A 22,404-nucleotide genomic window follows, 5' to 3' on the forward strand; every position below is an offset into this window, starting at 1 on the left:
CAATATCTCACATGTAAACATCTCCACTGTAAACATCTCTACTGTAAACATCTAGATGTAGTCGATATACTGGACAGAAACAATAGATAGGTATGTCAATATCTCACATGTAAACATCTCCACTGTTAACATCTCTACTGTAAACATCTAAATGTAGTCGATATACTGGACAGAAACAATAGATAGGTATGTCAATATCTCACATGTAAACATCTCAACTGTAAACATCTCCACTGTAAACATCTCTACTGTTAACATCTCAACTGTTAACATCTCTACTGTTAACATCTCTACTGTAAAAATCTAAATGTAGTCGATATACTGGACAGAAACAATAGATAGGTATGTCAATATCTCAACTGTAAACATCTCAACTGTAAACATCTCTACTGTTAACATCTCTACTGTTTACATCTCTACTGTTAACATCTAAATGTAGTCGATATACAGTACCGATCAGACCCAACCTAACACCAGAGTAAACCCCAACTAAACCCCGGGTTTACTTTCTGGGTTTATTTTGGGTTTACTTTTTGAAAATTTGGGTCTACTCTGGGTTTACTTAGGGTTTACTTGGGGTTTACTTTGGGTTTACTTGAGAATTGCTTTTGGAGTCAACTTCAGTATACGCACTGAAGTGTGAAGCAGACCTGTATTTTATCTTATCATCCTACTGCCTGTGCTTCCAGCCCCTTGCATATTCTGAATGTACATGTAGCGTCTGCTTTCAGGGTATACTTCTGATCGGGGTTTACTCTCTGTGTCCACTCGGGGTTTACTTGGGGTTTACTCTGGATTCACTCTAGTAAACCCAGAGTAAACCCAGAAAGTAAACCCAGGGTTTAGTTGGGGTTTACTTTCTGTTAGGTTGGGTCTGATTGGTACTGTACTGAACAGAAACAATAGATAGGTATGTCAATATCTCACATGTAAACATCTCTACTGTAAACATCTAAACTGTAAACATCTAAATGAAGTCGATATACTGGACAGAAACAATAGATAGGTATGTAAACTTCTGTACTTATCTTGCTGTATATTGCGATGTTTCCCCTTGTCATGTAATTGATGACAATATAAGAGTCTGTACAAAAATATCTAACCATGTACTGTAATTAATTAGAAATATAGCAGGAATAGCATTTTAGGAGCATGAAACTCTAGTAAAATTTACACGATTAAGACAAATTTTTATCCTTGTTGAACAAAATTAAAGTTATGCACAATTTCTTGTTTTACAGGAATTAGTGACTTTGCCAAAATTCTTGTTACTGTACAAAGTATATTAGATACATCTGTCTGTGATCTCAAAAGTGTGGAAGGAATCTGTCATAAAACTATTAATATATACAGTCTCTAGGCCAAAGGAGAAGGAGCAACACTTGAAGCAAACATCCTATCAACTTATTTGTGCAAGAACTTTTTGTGCAAATGAAAGCAGGATTCTCATTGGATGAAGTATGTTACTCTGCAGTTTGAGAGGAAGAATTTCATTGGATGTTTGGGAGCTGTGATAATTAAAGTTTGAAAGAACACTTTTCATTGGGTGCTGAACATGTTTAAAGCAGACATTTCGTGACATAGGACTCCTGAGTGAACATTTTGGTGCTGCATTTCTGAGTGAATGCCTCCCTTGGATTAGTTTATGTTTGTGTAATTTTGTATGTACATGAATATTGGCATAAATGTCCAGGTTTGATATCTTGTATCCATTTCTCAGCTCTGTTCTTTTTCATGTCTGAGCAATATTTTCCAAAAATTGAAGGTATATTTTTTGTTTTGGGTGTTTGAATGAATGCCAATATTTGTGGTAGGACCATTTTTGGCAAGCACAAACTTTCATTTGATGTTACAATCCAGTAGCTAACAGCTTGCACACAAAGGTTTAGATTTAGGGATTGAAATTTGAGCAGGCTACTATCAAACCACTAGGAATAGGCATAATTAGCATAAATAGCAGCCCTATGCTGAAAAATGCATGCTATTCTATTGTGAAGCATTTTTTCTTGTTTAATAAATGTTTTACATTTATGAACTCCCATGAACATGATGAAGCTATAGCCCATACACTGTGAAGTACATGTGTACTTTCTCATGAACGAAAAGCTACATTTACATTCTTATTTGACAAATTTCAAAAAGTGATTGACAGAGGAATTTCCCAAATTAAATGAATATTCATAGTTTGCTACATCATCTTGTGATAGAAACAGCTGTGTAAATAATTACAGTTTTATAGGATCTGAACTGATTTTATACAAATTTAGATGATAATAAAAATTGTACCCCTTCCTTTAAATATTACTGAGAAGTGTTTTCAGATTGTGACAATTATAAATATACTTTGTAGCTGTATTTATATTTCTAAAGAAAATCAACGAAATCCTTAGTATTCTATTTGTTTTAAAATCCTGTTACTGTGGTTACTCTAAACTTGCATCCGTTTTTATACTTCTATTGAAATCACGCAATTAACGCACATTTATATTTCATGTGAAAGTATTTGTGGTCAGGGCTTTTTTGCAAATATGAGATTACTATTGCCAAGGATGCCATTACAAGAAATTACAATTGTTATAAAATATGTTCATTAATACATAAGCAAATATTTTCATAACATTAAATCTTTGTCGCAAAAAAAAAATGCAAAAATAATTTTACCGAGGAAAACTACGCAGTCCTAAAACAATCTAAGTTGGTGGTTGGGGGGGGGGGGGGGGGGGTGGGGGGGGGGGGGGGGGTTGGAGACCATTATTCCATTAATTAGCACCTCGTAACTTTGTTAATTGTAAGGTGTTATTTTGCATAAGGAATACATTTTGAAATGGCACTGAGAAATAGAAAGCAACCTAGTCCGTGTAATATTGTATCCTGGCAGACTCGTACACAAATGTCAGTATTCTGTTTTTTTAAATTTCCTAAGTATTTATGACTGACGGTAATGTACATTGTTTATACACTTATAAGATTATTAATATATTGATAACCTTTGTTTTTGAATATTTATGTGAAATTTATTAATTTATATGAATTGTAAAAATCTTAAGGCTACAGATGTAGGCAATAAAAAAAGAATTGTTGAATTGGGACACTCTGTATTCTTGAAAGAAAAATTGCTCAAATTTATTCAACAACCACTATAGATTTATTTTATGATATGACCATTATTTAAATAATTCTTTTCAAACATTTTGCAATTTTCAAATTGTTTTTTCTTCAAAATACTGTTCTTTTCACTTTTGTTTAAAATGTACATGATAATTCTGGGGGTTTTTTTCATTGACAACCATTAATTCAATTTTGTCCAAAAACAATTCTCAGTTATTTATTTTTTCTATCCAAATTCTAATTGTAATTTTGTTCCCCAGAGTTAATTCCCATGTATTGAGTGCTTCCAAACATTTCTAGTCAGGGACTAATGTCTTGTTGTTTTTTTTTCCCCCAAAGATTTTAAAATCTTCATTCAACCTGGTGAATATTACTCCTCATTATGTAAATATATAAGTTGATGCTAGTTACAAACAGGAATGTCTCAAGAAAACTTGATTATTTATTACTCCTGCAAATCATTGTCTGGTCCATATGATTTTGTATCATTGATTTTGATTGGCAAATGAGATTATGGGATGCTGATTTCGATTGGCTAAAGAGATTATTTGATTCCATACATAATATTTGTTCTTTTGCAATAATCACTTCAACATCAAGCACATGACAACAACTCTGAAAATGGGAAGGGGGGGGTTAATTAAAAAAAAACCCCACTCATAACAAGCTTTAAAAAATTGTGAAAGAAAACAAAAAAGAGTTGGAAGGGGGCTGGACCCACCTTCAAATGATGTGAACACTGTTGATTCAGAAGTATTCTCTGTACTCAATGGGGGACTAATCCAAGTTGTATTTTCCTGAATAACGACCCTTGGTCTTTGTTGGGTTTCCCTAATTCGCAGCCTTTGTCGACATTATTTACTTTAAAACTTCTGAAAATGTATTCTAAATTCTCAAAAATCGTAAATAAATCTAGTTTATGAAATAATTATCAATATTGTATCATGTCCTGTTTATGTTTTAAAATTTTCTCTCTTTGTCTTTCTTCGTACATGTATCGATATTTTACAAAAACTTCTTATTCAGGGCAACATAACTTTATTTTTGAAAGTAGACATTGCTGTCTACCAAAACATTCATAAATTGGAAAAAAAGAAAAGTTAGGAGATTTGTAAACATTATTCTTTTCATAAAGATTTCATTTATTCAGAAAATATCTTTTTTTAAGCATTTTAATTTTTTAAACAAGTAGGGAAAGGTTGGCCCAACAGTGAGTTACTTTTCAGTAATTTTTTCTAGAGAAATGTTTAATGTTGATTGTTAAAAAGGTTTGATATTTGATAAATTGTTTAATATTTAAAAAGATGTACAGTGTAATACTGATAATGATTTACCAATATATGTATGAAATGTGTAAAAGACAACAACAGCATGTTTATTCGTCGTTAGATGTGAACATAATGTGTTATTTAATTACAAAATTAACAGTTAATCCAACTGTAGCAAAACTTTGAGAAGATACTGTAGGCATCTGTGGAAGTGTCATTTGAGATGAACTGTAGTCTGCTTTTTTGTGCCTATGACGTTTTTATTATTATATGTATAATTTACATGATATAGCATATATATATAGTTACATTGTTTATATTTCTTGTTGAAATACCAAGTTAAATATATCATGTTTATATTTGTCAAAAAATAAATGAAGTCTTTCCTTTTTGCTAGAAAAGTATTGTAATTATGCCATTCAATAAATTTATGTATTTTACAGAAATAAATAGGTTTTTGTTTTGTTCTTTGAAACTGAAATCTTAAATTTTAACATTTATGGGAAGAGATTCACCAACAGTTCATGAGTTTAAGACATGGCGAGTCCTTGAATCTTCTTGGAGTTTCTATGGACACAATTTTGTTCCGCATTTAATTTGGCAACTACTGCAGTTTCATTGTAGAATTGCCCTACATAATTATTTTAACACCTTTCAAAGAAAAGCATAAAAAGACAAGGTTTTGTGATTTTATGAGGCATCTTTTCCCCATTTGTGTGTAAATAATGAATGGCAAGGGAGGCAACCCCTACAAATTGTGTGAAATGAATCCACAGTACATGTACTGTATATGATACAGCACCCAATCAGGCTATCAAGTTGCATTAGTTTAAACTATTTTTCAAACTCAAAAATAGAACATTATTTTTAAACTAAAGCTTAAAGAATGCATTAAATATGAACACCCCAAAACAAGTGTGAGCCTTTACACATGTGTACATCTGAGTTCAAAAATTAGAGAAAAATTAGATCAGTTGATTTGTCTGTTGATATTCAGTTGGATTTATTTGACACAGTTGTCTTACCAGTTTTATTTTACTCATGTGAAATTTGGAGCTATACGAAAATATTGATGTTATTAAGCGTATATGTACACCTCATATTTCTAAAACACATTCACTAAATGTAATAATGATAAAAATTTGGGGTTTGCAATTTTATATTCTCGCGATTTGATGCATAATTAACATTTGAATCGCTGATAATAATTTTAATTTTTTTTCCTTATTTTACCATTCATAGCCTTTTGAGCTTGGGTACATAGACGTCTCTTGGTTTACAAAAAGAGACAGATCGTGAAAAAAATACTCCGAGATAGTTAGACTCTTTTCCCACTTCTGATGTATCACCGGGTACCATTATAGGTAAAAGTATATTTGGGAGAAGGTCCATTTTTAGAGTATACTAGGAACCCACTGTTTTAACGATACTTTTTTTTGCACAAGCCCCTGTGGTCGAATGGCTAGAACAGTTGACGAAGAATTGAATGAATTGTTCGTCTTATTAATTGGCACCAGACCTGAATCAAAGTTCTTCCAATATAAAAGCTATCAAGCATTAAAAAGCACCGAGTTAACCCGTCCACAAAAGTATATATAACAGTTTACGTGGTTACTTTATCGTTAACTTAATATACTTTTTGGTATTCAACACTTACTCCATTAAAATGCCCCCTACATGGTTATTATTCCCATAAGAAAATATCTCTCTCTCTCTCTCTCTCTCTCTCTCTCTCTCTCTCTCTCTCTCTCTCTCTCTCTCTCTCTGTGTGTGTTTTTGACGTTACCTTTAAAATATTAAAGTGTTATGCTATCAATTAACCACTTCAGGTACTAGTAACTACTTCTTATCTTCGGCATGCAGTGGAATCCGCTCCTTCGTTATAAAGATCTCACGATGCTCCTTTAGATCCGCGCCCGGTTATCTATCGCCCTATCAGTCATTATCAGTATGGGTACAAAACGTGAACTCTCGCGACATCTCATCTACAGAGGGGGTGGATATTGTACGGATACATATTGAGGTAAGTATTAAAACTATTGATATATAGATCATTTTAACTCTTGATATTTCAAAATATAAGTAAATATTTCAAGATATAAGTGAGATATATTGTATAAAATGTAAGTTAGATATATTGTGTATCATAGCTATCCTGCAAAAAAAGAAAAGTATAATTATGTTTACCTGTTTTCATCAGCTATATATTACCATTTCGGCATGTGTGTGTTGAAAGGGGGACGGGGGGGGGGGGGTTGAAGGGCAAGGGGTAAATACAAAAACACCCCCCCCCCCAAAAAAAAAAAGAAAGAAACAAAAACAAAAGTATTTACAAAGTATTAGTCATCGACGTAACATACACGTATCCAACTTTCCCCCGACTTTACGTAACTTTCACAGAAGATAGGAAACTTTTATGTCGTAACAATGGAAATTTTGAAAATGCATGATGCGTATGTTTTGTTCAGATTGCTCTAGTTTCAGAAGAGTGAATGTAGGGGCTGGGTAATCAGACTGGATCAGACCCTACTATATATTGCAGTGTAGAAAAAGCTAATTCTTTTCATTTTTTATATTTAAACAAAGCTCAGATTATGTTTTTGTTTACAGTTTGAATTTTCTAGGTTAAGACCTAAAATAAATCTGACAAATGGTAGGAAATGTTCAGCAATAATTAACAGAAAGAATAATCAGCTTGAAAAAGAACCTTTTACTGTTAGTTAAGAAATATCCCGATGACGAGGCTCTTGCGAATCTTGTTAAAATTTCTTGCAAGCGAATAAAGGTTGTTTTACAGTATGACATGACTAAAAGAAGCATATCTTGTAATGGCGTAGATTTGCTATATAACAACTTTAGCCGCTTACGTCTTTTATGTCGAACTTTAAGGTATAGGGCAAAATGTCCTCTGGTTTTGCAAGCGCAAAGCATTGTACGTGCATGCACCTTTGAATAAACCGGAACAAGAATGCCCTACTTGTCCAATGACGTAATGCTATTGGTGTTCGATACTATAGTGCATACGTTTAGTAAATTGGTAGTACATGTAAAATCTTAATCATATATTATACTGTATGAAGATTGATTCCCTCAGGAAAAAAATTATTTCCCGAGGGCAACACAGGAGGCAAATATTATTTTGGGGGAAAGTTGATATTCATATTTCCCAACCGTTCATGCAATAATTTGTTTTTAAATGCCGAACGACAGATGATAATATTCGATTAACAACTTTTATAAAGTAAGAACGTCGTCAATGGTTACCTGTCCGGCTTCATTGTACGTGAACTTCTCATTTTATCACAGGATGAATCTCTGCCATTCAGTCAACTGGATGATAACTGAATGGTCTGGAAATGTTACCGAATGGCATAGCTCTGTCATTCAGACCCATGTCAGTTAACTTTCAGTCATATTTCAGTCGACTGAATGGCACAGTTACATCCTGTGATAAGATATAGAAAGAATTTGAAATGTTGACATAATCCGAGAAAATAGCGCTAATCATTTAATTTATCGACATGCTCATCCTCGGGATTATTCATACGCATTGTAGAAAATGTCATTTGGCTTCCGAAGGATATAATGAAAACCATGACGATGACAAGGAAATATGAAGGGTTATTGCCCTGTCACGTGATTGTCTAGAATCAATCAAATAACGCGCTAGGTAGAATTATTTTAAAGAGATATCAAAATTATATAGAGTGAAGATATGAATACTATTTTATCGAGTTATTAAGGAAGTTTTTTTTTGTTTCAGAAATATTCAATGTACTTATATCTACTGATAAAAGACAACTAGGTCTTGGGTTAACGTTTGTTTTGCTTTGCAAATGTACTGATTTAAAAAATCATAATTAAATGTTTTGATATCCACAGGTAAAGACCACCATGTTGCGAGCATACATCTTGTTGGCGTCTGTTGTAACGACCCTGGCCCTCCACGGGAAGGACACCAGTGTCTGTAATGGGGACCCGGTGTCTTCAGGTCAGGACAACAATATGTATTGTTAAACTTTCATGTTTAATACTGATATCTGATTGGTTTAGACGCAGTTGATAATCCGTTCTATTACCCTCAGCGTTAGCAACACAATTGGAAACGGATAACGCAGAGAATTGTTACATGCGCGTAAATTATGTTCGCCATAGAATTCACTTCATTTATATATAAAAGCAGTGATTTTTTTTCTTAAAAAAAGACATTCTGTATAATAATATGAATAGTGCCTGTTTGGGAGGGTCACTGTTGAAATTGACACCCCAAGAAAACCATTGTCAACCGACGCAAAGGTTGACAATGGTATTCTCGGGGTGTGGTGTCAATTTCAACAGTAAAACTTCCCAAACAGGCACTATTTATATATTGTTATCTATTGACTAATCTTTAACTGCAAATACACCAGACGATATCGTTAAATTGGTAGCCGCTTATGTAACGAATAACTTATTTCCTTACCTTGCAGTCCCTAAAAAACCACACCCTAACGTATTATCCATTTTTACTATTTTATCCACCCATCCATTTACTTTTCAACTTTATATTTATGTATTTCCATACTTTGCAGTCCCTAACAAACCACGCCCTAATGTGACCAATACATTCTCCGCCCACGTCCAGTGCGTCATCATGAACAAGAACCGGACGACGGACATCCACGAGTGGTTCGACGAATCGCTGAACGAGGGGCGTGTCAGGCAGCTACAGGAGGGGATCCAACTAGACGCCTGGTACAGTTATAACACCAACGAGTTCATCGCCTACGTTCCTGGAGGGGGTGAGTCTACTGACGTGAAAGGGGGGTTGAGTCAAAAGCTGTTATTTTAAAATAGCGTGATAGGGTTAAGTCAAAAACTGTTATTTTTAGGTGACGTTAAAGGTTGGAGTAAAAAAAACCCTGTTATTTTTAAGTTAGTGAAGGGGTATAATCAAAAACTATTATTTTTAAGTGACCTGAAGGGGCTGAATCAAAAACTGTTATGTTTAAGTGACGTTATAGAGTTGAGTCAAAAACTGTTATTTTTACTTTAAGTGACCTGATGGGATTGAGTCAAAGACTGTTATTTTTAAGTGATGAGAAGAGGTAAACTAAAAACTGGGATTTTTGTTTACGAATTTAGCAAGTTATGAGTTCGAATCCCCCAAAAAACTGTTTTTTCCAAGCAACTGGAAAAGGTTGAGTCAAATATTTTCTTTTCAAGTGACGAGAAGGGTTTGAGTCAACAATGTTTGTTTTAAGTGAAAAGAATGCAAAGAGTCAAACACTGCTTTTTAAAGTAACTGGAATGGGTTTAGTAAAAATTGTTCTTTTCAAGTTACTGGAAGGAGTTGAGTCAAAATCTGTTCTTTTTATGAATTCTGCAAGTTATGAGCTTGAAATCTGCAAGCGCTTTTATAACTTTTACCCAATTGAAAATATTTTCTAATCATATTTTTGGCCAAATATTGTAAAATTTGAAAATTCTAAACCAGTGTAAGTAGTTTGGTCATACTGTATTGTTGTCCCATACCACCTAATGAAACATCAAAGACTGTGTCATAAAAAATCTTCTTATGTGATTTTGGGGGTACATGTATGTCAATATTATTGAGTGTCTGAAGAAGGTGGGTCAAGAACTGTTGTAGTAAATGTTCATTTCTGAAAGGGGCATGGCCACGATTTTGGTAACTTTTTTTCTATTTTTATTTCTTAAATTGCTTGAGTGAAGCATTTCAATTGATCACCGAAAATTTGAGTTTCAGTTTAAAAGTTATAAGCGAGATACACAGCTTACACTTATCTGTTATGCTAAAACAGCTCATTATGCCAATAGATGTTTTTAAGTATATTGGTTCAATATATACCGGTAAATCATCTCTTTTAGGCCGATTTTTCTATTTGCTCATTAATAATACATAAACAGATGCAAATGTGAATCACAATCAGTTCAAGCGTGAATCTTTAATTTTCTTTACAACGTTTTAAAATCTTAAAACCTTATTTACATAACACAGAATTGTGGGTTATGTATCTCACTTACAACTCAATCAATGACGCTCAAAAATGCCATACTCAATCATTGTAAATATTAAAAACTGAAAAACTGAAAAATATTTGTTGACGAAAATCAATGCCATGCCCTTGAAGGGGCTGAGTAAAAATACATTAATACATTGGATATAACATAACTGTCTTAAAGGGATGTCAAAAGTTGATAGTTGTTACTGTATTCAGGATTATTTTCGCCCCTTGTTTTTTCTTCCCTTCTACACTACGCGGTTTTGACTCGTCTTCAATTCGCCCAGATGCAATTGTGTTAAAAGAGGTATTACTTGCTAGAAAAGAATTTGCCTAGTCTTAGATTCGCGCTCTGACAACAGGGGCGAAAGGGGCGAAAATAAAACAGGGGCGAATATTTCCCTGTGTACAGTATGTTAATGTATTACCAGGCTGTATGGTACAACAGCTGAGTTCTTCCAGCCAGCGATTCTTGATTGGTTACAACTCTGGAAATGGCGGGAAAATATACTCCGCGGCTCAGTCACTCCACATGTCCGGGAATGGTATCAACGAGGTGTACATGGGCCTCAGTAACGTGAGGGGGATCGCCGTGGACGTGTGGCAAAGCTGTCAGTACTGGCAGAGTATGGACGCCACTATGATTGTCAAGTGGTACTTCACAGGTGAGTGGTAGAGCAAAACTGCCACTGTGACTGTAAAGTGGTACTTCTCAAGTGAGTGGTAGAGCATGGACGCCACTATGATTGTCAAGTGGTACTTCTTAAGTAAGTGGTAGAGTATGGACGCCACTTTGATTGTCAAGTGGTACTTCTTAAGTAAGTGGTAGAGTATGGACGCCACTTTGAATGTAAAGTGGTACTTCTAAGGTGAGTGGTAGAGCATGTACTCAACCATGACCATGGTTGTCAGGTGGTATTTCTCAAGTGAGTGATAAAGCATGTATTCATCCATGACCATGACTGTCAAGTGGTACTTCTCAAGTACGTGGTAGAATATGGACGCCACTATGATTGCAAAGTGGTACTTCTCAGGTGAGTAGTAGACTACTCAGGTGGGCGGTAGAACATCGGCGCTACCACGATTGTCAAGTTGGACTTATCTGGGATGTTACATATTATTGACGCCACCATTGTTATCAAGCGGTATATATCATGTGAGTGGTAGACCACGATTGTTAAGTGGTACTTCTTAGCGAACTGAATTGGTTGGGTGAACAGTAGGTATCGACGCACTAATTGCTCCAGGAAATTATCAATTTTGTGAACAGTTTATATCAAGAAGTTGTTTGGATTTTTTAAGTTTTCCTTCTCTATACAACCATTGCCGTTAAAAGATATTAAAAAAAAAACTCCTTCAATTTTGGACAGCGTCTAACCCTGAGTGGGACACTGCCCTTGGAGTGACGGTTCCTGTAGCTGCTCGGGTAACTGGTGTCATATACGACCCTAACGGTACACGCCGACCGTTCGATCATTGGTACGAGCTGATTCACTACAGGCAGACAGTCCACGGTGCCTCAGTATTCGAGGTCATACATCATTTTTAACACGTTAACATATTTTTCCTGTATCTCTATCCATCTTTCTCTTCTTGATCTCTAACCAAAAAAATACCGTATGTCAAGTTTTTTTCGCGTGGCACAAAATTTGCGTAAATGGGGAAAATGTGTAGTATTTTTGATTTGCGTCATTCATTTTTTGCGATTTTAAAATTTTCTTACGGAAAATAATACATAATATTATAATAATATAATTTCTGCGTTTTGAAAGAGATTGCGGAAAAAAAAGAAAATTAGATCATCGCAAAAATTACCGGATAAAGAGTACCTTCTCTCAATTTCTCATTCTCTCTCTATCTCGTCATTATGTATGTATCTCCATCTCATTATCTGTTTGTTATAGACTCCGGCTGGATTGCAATGTCCAGGACGAAAGAATGTAAAGAACCTTCCCACAATGCCCCCGGCATTTAGTTTTATGTCAGAGTACATAGACAAGACAAGGAAAATTGTCTCGTTCATGAAGGTATAGAGTTCTTATATACAATTGTAATGTTAGTGAGTCATTTTGCCTCAATGCAGCTAAGGATATCATTGTTATTTTGCCATCAAAGCTTAATCCAAATCCTTGTTGCAATATTCTATTCTAGGAGTACTATTCCTTTACTGAGAAAATGGTGATGTATTACCAGCGCCCCCTACCGTCAGACAACAGTCCGTACGGAGTCAACGACCTGAGAGAAATCCACGACTTTAACACGGGTATGTACAACAGTCTCGAGACTAGAAATCATTTTCTTTTCGATTTTAAGTTGTTTTTTTTTTTAGAGTATATATTTGGTGGAACTGTCTTTCAGAAATTTAGCAAAGTTTTTAAGGATGCTTAAAATGGTTGATGATAATAAATCATGTATAACTTTTTGTGAAATCATAGAAAAGTTGGTGGTGCCTTAATTGTTGGAGTTTCGTAGGATTATCATGTAAAACATAATATGTTTAATTTTCATTGTTTGACGTTTGTTTAATGGGCTCTTGACCTATATCACCTTGTTTCTTGTGCCACTCCTTGGATTTTGTTTTTATCATTTTTGTCCAATTGGTGATTTACTGGCGTGGTTTATATTATTGTTGTAATTACCTTGTCTAGTTAGGCCCAATTTATTTAAGCCTTCTTCTTTATTATTAACACCGATGGCTCGTTTTTATCTTACCGCATTTGTTTTTGTACGCGTGGCTGATGTCATTGACACGATTGCTTAAAATTTGTTTTTTAACCCTCTTTAGTTTTATAATAGTCATTTATATAATCAACATCAACGACTCTTTGTCTTGACGTTATTTGTTTAGTAGGCGTGGCTATATTGTTACAGATGCATGGTTTATATCATAACCTCCTATTTTGTAGGCGTGGCTTATATAATTGACACGATGTACGGGAACTGCACGGTCCAGTCCATACAGCAGACATTCGACACCCGGTATGTGGACAAGAACCATCTCAGGATCAGAAACGCCAGGGAATTCTTCTACTTTGACGTCATAAACTACACGTACGAGGGCGTGGTAAGTAGGTTTTGAGATTTAAATCTTATGGTTTCAATGTGATATTTTAAGAAAAGAGTTACGCAAACTTCGCTAAGATGAGAGGTTAAACAATCGGTTTTCCTTACAAACTGATTCTTGTTAAAAAAACCAAAAACTATGAATACAATGTATATTATTTTTATTTTACAAATAGAAAACGGTCCGGAACATCGACTGTGACAGTTGGGTCGGTGTGCGGGCCAACTGGCCCACCCCCGGGGTCAACTCTACCTGGCAATGGTACTTTGCAACCGTGAGTAACAATGCTAACAACCATTAAATTCTTGAAAATACAGTCAACAAAAATAATCTCTATCTTTGACTTAAATCAAAGGCTTGAAAGTATTGACGTCAGCATCTGATACTATTTATTACTAAATCAAAGGCTTGAAAGTACTTCAAGGAATATGTGATCTCTCTTGATGTTTTTGCACAAAAATCAAAGGCTAGAAAGAACAGTTTCGAAAAACTTGCATTGACTTTTAATTGTTATTTTGGTTTATTTGGTTTATAAAGTAATATTAAAAAAAATGCTAGAAAATATTCAAAAAGATACGCAACTTTTCTTTTATGTTGACTCGTTCATGTGTTTTACAGAACCAGTGGGTGGAGGTCAACACAGGAGCCGCCCAGGGTGGTACCCCCGTACAGCTGGTGATCGATGCCCCCGCGGTAAGTTGGTACTGAATTTTGGGTTAACTGATGTAGTTCTTCTTACTCTTTAAGGGAGTAGCATGAGTCTCAAATATATCACAGTTATGTCAACTTTTATGGCTTGAAATTCAAATGTTTTTTAAACTATTTTTTTTCTTTTATGACAACAAATAATATTATATCAGTATCAATACTTATGAAAAATTAAATACACGTTTTCCCTCAATTCAATACAGGCCGCTTACCACAATGAATACAACTTGTACAACTTTAATGTCCATACCCCGGATATACTTAAGTTTGATGTTGGTCTTTGCTACGTCAATAGAAATAGGAGGAAATTCCAACTTACTTTCTCTGGTAAATTGTATTAACAAGCAGGTCTAAAATGTTTTAAAATTGTTGAATAATAAGAGGAGAGAGAGAGAGAGAGAGAGAGAGAGAGAGAGAGAGAGAGAGAGAGAGAGAGAGAGAACTTTTCAATATTCCAAATTTGTATATAAAATCTCGAGCCATTTGTATCAATTTATCCTTTTGTTATTAAAACAGTATTTTTTTTATGAAATGATAAACGACTTTTTGACAAAGATATATGATGGTGGTGAAACTGCAATTAAAGAAGTGGGTTGTTTTAATTCTTCAGGTGATTACAAGTCTGCAGTAGACGGTAATTTAGAGACGTTTAAATACAACATACTAAAGAGTTTAGTTTCCACACTCAGTGTTTCCGCAATAAGGATATCAAACCTAAACGTAAGCGTCTATTTGTATGCTTTGTTTGTCTTTCTATTTACGTAATGTAATCTAACTAAACGTTTTTGTGTGTTTCTGTAATACTTTTTATCCTTTTTAATCAATATTGGAACAGCAAATAACCTGAAATAATTGAACTTAAATGCTAAATTGTCAAATTCTATGTGTACAACTTCCGTAATGCTTTCATTGTTTCTTGACTGATGAACTCTTGATGACTGTTTTAGGTGTATTACAGTCCCACAGACATCATTGTTACATTTGAAATCCTGGACGTGGCACCAGTTGTGGGTGATGTCAAAAACGTTGTCAAGGAAACCCCGCTAGATGTCGCAGCAAACACTCTGCAGACAAAAGTGAAGAGTTCCCAGTTTGCTATTGCTCTTGATAAAAAAGTGTTCCCAAATGTTAGTATATTATTCTCTCCTTCAAATTCTTCCAACTGTGTTTGAGAAATTAGGATTCTGCTTTTTTTATAAGCGCATGAACCACACTCTTTTCCACCATACTTTCCAGACTTAATGTTAGATTTATGCCCTTACTGATTACAGATTCCTGCCATGGTGCCAATAAAGAACTCCTTTACAGAGACGACTTATATTAACAACAACGGACAGACGGCAGCTTCACAGACAGGGTACAGCCCAGGTAAAGTCGGAGATGCTTGTCTTTGTTGTCAGATCTATGTATCTATGGAGTAGGCAGTGACATTATTTTTAAAAGTGATAGGGTTCGATAAAACATGTCGAAACATGTTTTGTTCGTTCATTTTTTGTATTCACAGGATGAATCTCTGCCATTCAGTCAATTGAAATATGACTGAATGGTAACTGAAAGGTGACTGAATGGCATAACTATGCCTTTGAGTCACCTTTCCAGACCATTCAGCTACCATTCAGTTGACTGAATGGCATTGGTTCATCCTGTGATTTTTTAAAATGAAACAATTTCTTCTCTGCTGCCGTTTCCCAGTTGTTACATGTCTGTGGAATTACGTATAACAGGAAAAGGAGTTTTGAATTGGAAAGCAGGATTTGAACTACAAACTTTGATAATGATCTTATTTATTGTTCGTATTAACTCTTCAAAAAAGTTTCCCTTTAGAGGTTAGATGTAATGTAAATGTTTGAGATGTGATGCTGGAAAACAACTTATGTACATGGTGTGTGTCTGAACTACGCTTTCGTAATGCATTTGACCTTACATCTTTTAATGACAGGTGCCATGGCGGCAGTCGGGATTACACTTCCGGTTGTTGGCGGGGCTTTGGGTGGAGTGTTTGCATACTTCTTTTTTAAATAAAAACCAAGAGGTGCGGCACTATAGTAAATTAAATATCTTGATTTATTAGAAAACAAATTTAAGTTGATTTAGAAATTCTAATACCGCTTTATAAAATACCATTTTTAACAGTACGTTTCAATACATTACGATTGTTTAATATCTTTAAAGAAATAACTTTTTTTTTAAAATTCTTTTGGCAGTTAACCTAAACGCCAGCGTACAAGAAAAAGGAATATATTTTTTAACTGTCCATACATACAGCATAGAGGACGTGACTGCAACTGGACAAAGAGACTATTTGTGTTATTTATGTATAAAAGAGATGAACAGAACAATTATCAAATCTCCAATTTACTGTGTATTTTTGTTATGTAAATGTGATCTCATTTATAGTGTGACCATTTGAAATAAAAAAAAACCCTCCAAAAGTTATATATTTTTATATTTTTTATCGCTCACCTTAGCAGTAAATCCAAACTCTGTTTTTTTTAGCTTTGAGAAATCAATTATGAAATAGTTCTGTTAAGATTATTTTACCACACATTTTGACATTGCACACCAAATAAAGAAATAAGATTTTTTCTTAACAATTCCCATGTAAACAGTTCACCAAACCCGATGCAAAGTCCACGCATGTATAACATTTCCAATATAACTCGGTGTTGGACCTGCTCAAGATTACATATCAAGAAGTACGGTAGATTCCTTTATAAACGCAAGGAAATTTTTTCCGCGTACAATGGCGAAAAGCAACCCTGGCGGATTTATACACCTCGCTTTTCTTTTTCAGACAGTTTTGAACGATAAGAAAAGAAAAAAAAATGATCGCGATTTTATGTTCCCGCGATTATGTACCAAAACAGTGAAATCGCGGGATTAAGTACTTGCTTAAAATTAGAAATCTACAGTACAAGAACAAAACGCTCACACATTTCAGTCATGTGGGCGTCCATAACAAACATAACATCTCTCAACAATATCACTGAACGTATTATTCTCGGGGTAAATGTAAATGAAACCAGGTTCCCAAAGCAACACCACAGGCTTCCGCACCATTTGACTAACCATGCATGCAAACAAATATATATAAAATAGTGTAATCAGATGGATATATTTTAACATAATAAAAAACAATCAAAACCAAGCCAACCAATTTTCTGGGAAGATATTCGAAACATATTCTGACTGCTTTGTATTTCTTTAGTAGTATTCCATGGTAAAAAAAAAAATAGATCATTCATTAATCATGGCACTTTGAATTAAACACAACATTTTTTCACATATGAAGACCTACTTCTTTTTATTCGTAACACTTTTAGAGAGAAAACTATGTCGTCATAGACCAATCCGTCTGTGTATCTCACTGTTTGTGGTATTTCTGGTTTTTGTTCCCTTCTTTGCATAGTTTTTTTTTACTTTTAAAGTGATCCCCTCCTCGCCTTGTATCAAGGTCACGTTGTTCTTACAAACTGATCGTTTTGTTTTGACCTTCCATGATTGATATCACGTTTATTTTATAATTTTTTTTGCAATATACCCAAGAGCCATAGACCAAAATAAACATTTCATACTTCCTACTTTAGGGATGAAAGGTATGTACTAAAAGTACAAATCCTCAGTAATGAAGAAAAAATATGTTTATATTCTTATTTAATGATTAATATATGCTCTTATCAATCGTTAATAATAAACCCTATGTACATATCCTTTGTAAATGACAAGACATCTGTACATATCATTAGTTTCGTACATACCATTAATAGCAATGGAACCTTGGTATATATCTTCCATTTTCTTCATATTATTTCTTTTTAATGAATATGTTTGTATTGATTTGTATACATTAACCTTTGAACCAACAGGTCTGTTATTATAGTTGACCATAACATATCAGTTCAAACACAGAACAGACCTTTAGTGTTCTGTTTATCCCCAAGTTATTATTTTGTCAACATATGTAACAAAAGAAGGTTCGGGAAACAAGACCAGATATTTCAGCGTTCCCTGGTTGTAAGTTATGACAAAACAATACACATGGTACACATCATTTATTTTCTATTTACAATTGATTGCTACTCAAAACATATGGAATCTACAAATAGTACAAAGTACTTTAAAGAAGTAATTCACATTAACTATCATATGGTTCAAAAGGGAAAAAATGGTATGGTCCTAGGATTCTTTGTCTAAACGATACCATATATCCGACAATTTCCGTCTTTGTTCGCGGTTATTTTTATATCTGTTATGTTTGATATGCAAATTATACTTGATTTTGTTTTGCTGTAAAAACTTTTCATCGCAAAGAATTACTGCCGCATATAAAAAAGTGACTTATTCGTCTGATTTCCGAAAAACAAAATTGTGACAACCACAAACCCAATAAACGATGTGTGTGTTTTTTGTTTTTCTTTTTTTTCACAAAATAACATATAAAAACAAGTTCGGTTATCTTTTTAGCGTCTACAATAAGGTACACATGCAAATATTATAACAATTATACCGTGTAAACAGAAAAGTAAATATGTTGTTATTGAAAGAAGACTGAGCATCATTTAGCTATGTAAACGATAATCTTTATCTTGCTTTAAACAGATCCTAAATATAACATTCAAATGTAATGTTCTATTTATTCCACTTTAGAATAGTTAATATCTTTGTATATACATATCTTTACAAAAATGAAAACCAAAAAAAGTTAGTTCTTCTTTTGAAGTATAATAACACTGTACTATTCATTTAAACAAATACATATACTGTAAGTAACCCATAAAAAAGCAATCGGAATTGCAGAAACATAAACACCATTTTTTCAATTCATTGGAATATTTTTGACCAATCACTTTGTTTTACCCCGAGTTGATAATTCAAATATAAAGGATTAAACATCATAATACATGTACTTTTAACAACCCATACTGATACAGAAATAAATAATCTAAAGTTAGATTAAGTGTTAGATAAAGCTAATAAAAATCACTGTAACTGAAGTAGATATTTAGTTTCTGTCCATTCAGTTGATGACACAGAGTATGATTGACTTCTATATCGATCCATTAAAGGAAAACTTTCTCTCTTTGTTTCCTCCAAGAACGGTGAATATGGCGTTGACGACTTTTATTATTTACACGTACGTGGTTTAACTAATGATCACCTCAAATATATAACCATGTAACCGGTTTAATTATTGCTGACATCACGGAAAACTTTTGTCTGTCAATGGCAATGGAGGTATGATACGTACATATATAAGACACTACTCCCGATAGTGATATTTTCCACATCGCTTCTCTTAAACATCGATGATACATGTAACACACGGTTAAAATAAGTAACAGTTCACTATAGTGATCCTTTTCTCTCTACGATATGGACAACCTAGAAAATATACAGATAGTCTTGATATGGTTTACATCCTGGGAATTTTGGATAACTTCACGGATACTTATTCATGATTTCCTCGAGAACCTGGTAAAATGATGAAACAAGTTGTTTTTTTTTCTCCAACAAACTTTAGATGTTGAAGAAATAGCTGGTCTACAATAAACAAAAATGAATATTAAATGATTTATTTTATGTTAAATGACATTTCTTTAAATTTACAAAAATAGTACACTTACGTTTATAGAAACGTTCATTGGTTAAATCAATATTTAGAAACAAACAACCTTAATTTGATAATCACAAACATTTAACTTTTAAAAAATGTTCCTGTGTCCATATTTTTTTCTATAACTAATATGTATCTTTGAGTGATATTTAGTCATTAGGTAATTTTAATGCAAAGCTATATTTTTTTCATTTAATTCATTGTATAGCAACATGAACCCTTTGTTTGTATAACCACATAGTGTTAACTAAGCAGAAGTCAGTATTGCATTCTATGCAAATAATACACAGGTAAGTATTAGCTACATATGTTGAAAGTGACAAACAATATGTTTGGTTTTGATAGCAGACTAGTTTTGTACAGAAACATTTACAACCTTTAAATATCCCTGCTATCTCCATTTCACGACTGGTGTTTAGTTGGACCAGGTATCCCCATCAGGACCGGGTCTGTGTTCATCTACAACATAGTTTTTGTTTATCTACGATATTTTTCGTTTGTATTTGATATCAATTTATCAATATATTATTAACAATACATGTATTGTTATTTATTATATTTATAGCAGGGACATTGAAATACGTAGTTACTTTTTCGTATATCGCGATATATACTACATCGATTTACATTGAAATTGTTACAACGAACCAGTAAAAAAAACAAACTTAATACGTTTTCAAATGTCTGTTAATTTATAACGACAAGATGTCTGAATATTCATTTTATCAATTGATTTATTAGTTGAAGATTGACATTGAGATAATCTTCTAGCAATGAACTGTTTAAAATTTACATACAATGGCACAATTAAATATTTATTCCATTAATCTTACTTTAATTGTCTAATAATCAACACGGACTGTGTGTCTTAGTTATCTATATCTAATTTATGTTAATAATAATGACTCAGACTTACCTGTCAGAGCGTCCTGTCTGGTAATGTAACTATACACATAAAGCTTGCCTTTCCATCTTGACCCTACCCAGAGACAATCAGTGTTTATATCATAACCCAGGCTTCGTCCTTCATCGTGTGATACTGACAAAAGATGTAACAGGAACAGACCATCTTTATCCAACATCTGTACTGTTTTGGTACATTTATCACACACTAGAATGTGTGACATCGCGTCAGTACAGATTCCATGTGGCTCTAGTCCTGATCCCGATGGAGGTCCTGTGTAGAAGAAACGATGTCTTCCTCCACTCTCTGTCACAACTACAGCACCTTCATCTGACACCACGACATCCCCATTGTTGTTCTCTGTTATAAAAATAGGATCTCGATACAGTTCCAGTCCGTTGTTGTCATATTGAATGGTTTGTGTCAGTTGTCCGCTCTGGTTGTACCGGGTTACTTTACCTGTTGCTGCCCTATAACCATCCCTTTCAAATTCTATACCCTCAAAGGAAGGAAAATTATTGTCCATCGCGACCAGTAGATCTCCAGTGTATGAGGAACAGTACACACACCGTGGTTCCCATGTAGAGTCTGTTCTTTCTATGAATATGGCAGTAGTTTTCAAATCCTTTGAGAGTTTGTAGATGTTATGATTCTTACCTACATAAATCAGTTCACTCTTACTGTTCACTGTGTGTATTCCTCCATATACACTACTACATAAATCCTCCAAACGATGTAGAGGGACACCTGTTGTGTCTGTCAAGATGAGATTGTGGCGTGAATCAGAAATCCAGACCAACTCCGATGTTAAAAAGGCAATGTGACAACACCAAAAAACATCTTCTAGTGTGACAGAGTGTAGTAAAGTTGGGGATGGGATCATTTCGAAACATTGTTTTTCTGTCTCTGTTGATTGGGTTTCACTCAATGACTCCATCACAGCAGCGTCCTGGTTCAGATCTGCAAACACCAAACATAATACATTGATATATTAAGATTAAAGTGACTTTTTAAAGTTTAATTCACTATTTAACCGTTCAAGATGTCACTTTCTTTACTCTAATTCTTTTGTTTTTGTAAACGTGCATCATGTACATACAAAAAAAACAACGTGCGATTTGATCTAGTTACTCCATGAGAAACAACAACAGTGAAATGATTTTTATTCTTCAAATCTTTACATTCAATATTATATATATATATATATGTGTGTGTGTGTGTGTGTGTGTGTGTGTGTGTGTGTGTGTGTGTGTGTGTGTGTGTGTGTGTGTGAGATAGTGTCCGAAACTTACCAGATAGAGTTCGAGGGTGTTGACAATCTTTATACCTGTATATGACAATCCTGTTGTTGAAGAGGGATCCAATCCAAATACGGTGAGTGCTAACATCATAACTAAGACTGCATGGTGCGAACATTTCTGATATCCATAGATAAAACAGGAGCTGACCGTCCTTTTCTATAATATGTATTGTGCGGGATATATCATCACACACCAGGATGTTTGATAGCTCGTCAGTACATACTCCAAATGGCCTTAACTTTGATCCTGATGGAGGTCCTGTGTAGGAGAAACGATGTCTTCCGCCTCGTTCTGTCACCACTACAGTACCATACCCACGCAAAGACAAACGGTAAATGTCTGAAATTAAGAAAGTACCAGCTCTATAGTTAGACACTACAATGTCGCCATTGTTGTTTTCGGTTATATAGTTAGGCTGAATATACAGTTCATGTC

General features: G+C 34.2%; 1 protein-coding gene and 2 long non-coding RNA genes across 4 annotated transcripts in view; 2 read left to right on the forward strand and 1 right to left on the reverse strand.

The window, feature by feature from the left end:
• The first annotated feature begins 73 nt into the window (after window positions 1-73).
• On the forward strand, window positions 74-2,644 carry LOC136272630 (uncharacterized). Its single transcript, XR_010710616.1, has 2 exons — window positions 74-1,006; window positions 1,242-2,644. It is a non-coding gene; the product is annotated as an uncharacterized lncRNA (long non-coding RNA).
• A 3,626-nt stretch (window positions 2,645-6,270) lies between these two features.
• The window catches only part of LOC105322716 (uncharacterized), a 61,273-nt gene continuing 45,139 nt past the window's right edge, over window positions 6,271-22,404 (forward strand). The window contains exons 1-16 of one of the 2 annotated variants that reach the window (XM_066074506.1): window positions 6,271-6,399; window positions 8,259-8,367; window positions 8,948-9,157; window positions 10,810-11,043; window positions 11,749-11,909; window positions 12,283-12,405; window positions 12,530-12,641; window positions 13,285-13,442; window positions 13,618-13,716; window positions 14,061-14,135; window positions 14,354-14,477; window positions 14,761-14,870; window positions 15,098-15,277; window positions 15,422-15,518; window positions 16,090-16,182; window positions 16,355-16,586. In XM_066074506.1, the coding sequence (XP_065930578.1) occupies window positions 8,271-8,367; window positions 8,948-9,157; window positions 10,810-11,043; window positions 11,749-11,909; window positions 12,283-12,405; window positions 12,530-12,641; window positions 13,285-13,442; window positions 13,618-13,716; window positions 14,061-14,135; window positions 14,354-14,477; window positions 14,761-14,870; window positions 15,098-15,277; window positions 15,422-15,518; window positions 16,090-16,172 (1,863 nt within the window). In that variant the 5' untranslated portion in view covers window positions 6,271-6,399; window positions 8,259-8,270 and the 3' untranslated portion in view covers window positions 16,173-16,182; window positions 16,355-16,586. Of the gene's footprint in view, window positions 6,400-8,258; window positions 8,368-8,947; window positions 9,158-10,809; window positions 11,044-11,748; window positions 11,910-12,282; window positions 12,406-12,529; window positions 12,642-13,284; window positions 13,443-13,617; window positions 13,717-14,060; window positions 14,136-14,353; window positions 14,478-14,760; window positions 14,871-15,097; window positions 15,278-15,421; window positions 15,519-16,089; window positions 16,183-16,354; window positions 16,587-22,404 lie in introns of those variants that run through there. The other variant, XM_066074512.1, reaches the window with a different exon arrangement.
• On the reverse strand, window positions 19,062-20,806 carry LOC136274112 (uncharacterized). The gene is made up of 3 exons (XR_010712411.1): window positions 20,681-20,806; window positions 20,141-20,223; window positions 19,062-19,622 (listed from the first exon to the last, which is right to left on the reverse strand). It is a non-coding gene; the product is annotated as an uncharacterized lncRNA (long non-coding RNA).

The sequence above is a fragment of the Magallana gigas genome, chromosome 1 (assembly GCF_963853765.1).
Source record: "Magallana gigas chromosome 1, xbMagGiga1.1, whole genome shotgun sequence".
Classification (NCBI taxonomy): domain Eukaryota; kingdom Metazoa; phylum Mollusca; class Bivalvia; order Ostreida; family Ostreidae; genus Magallana; species Magallana gigas.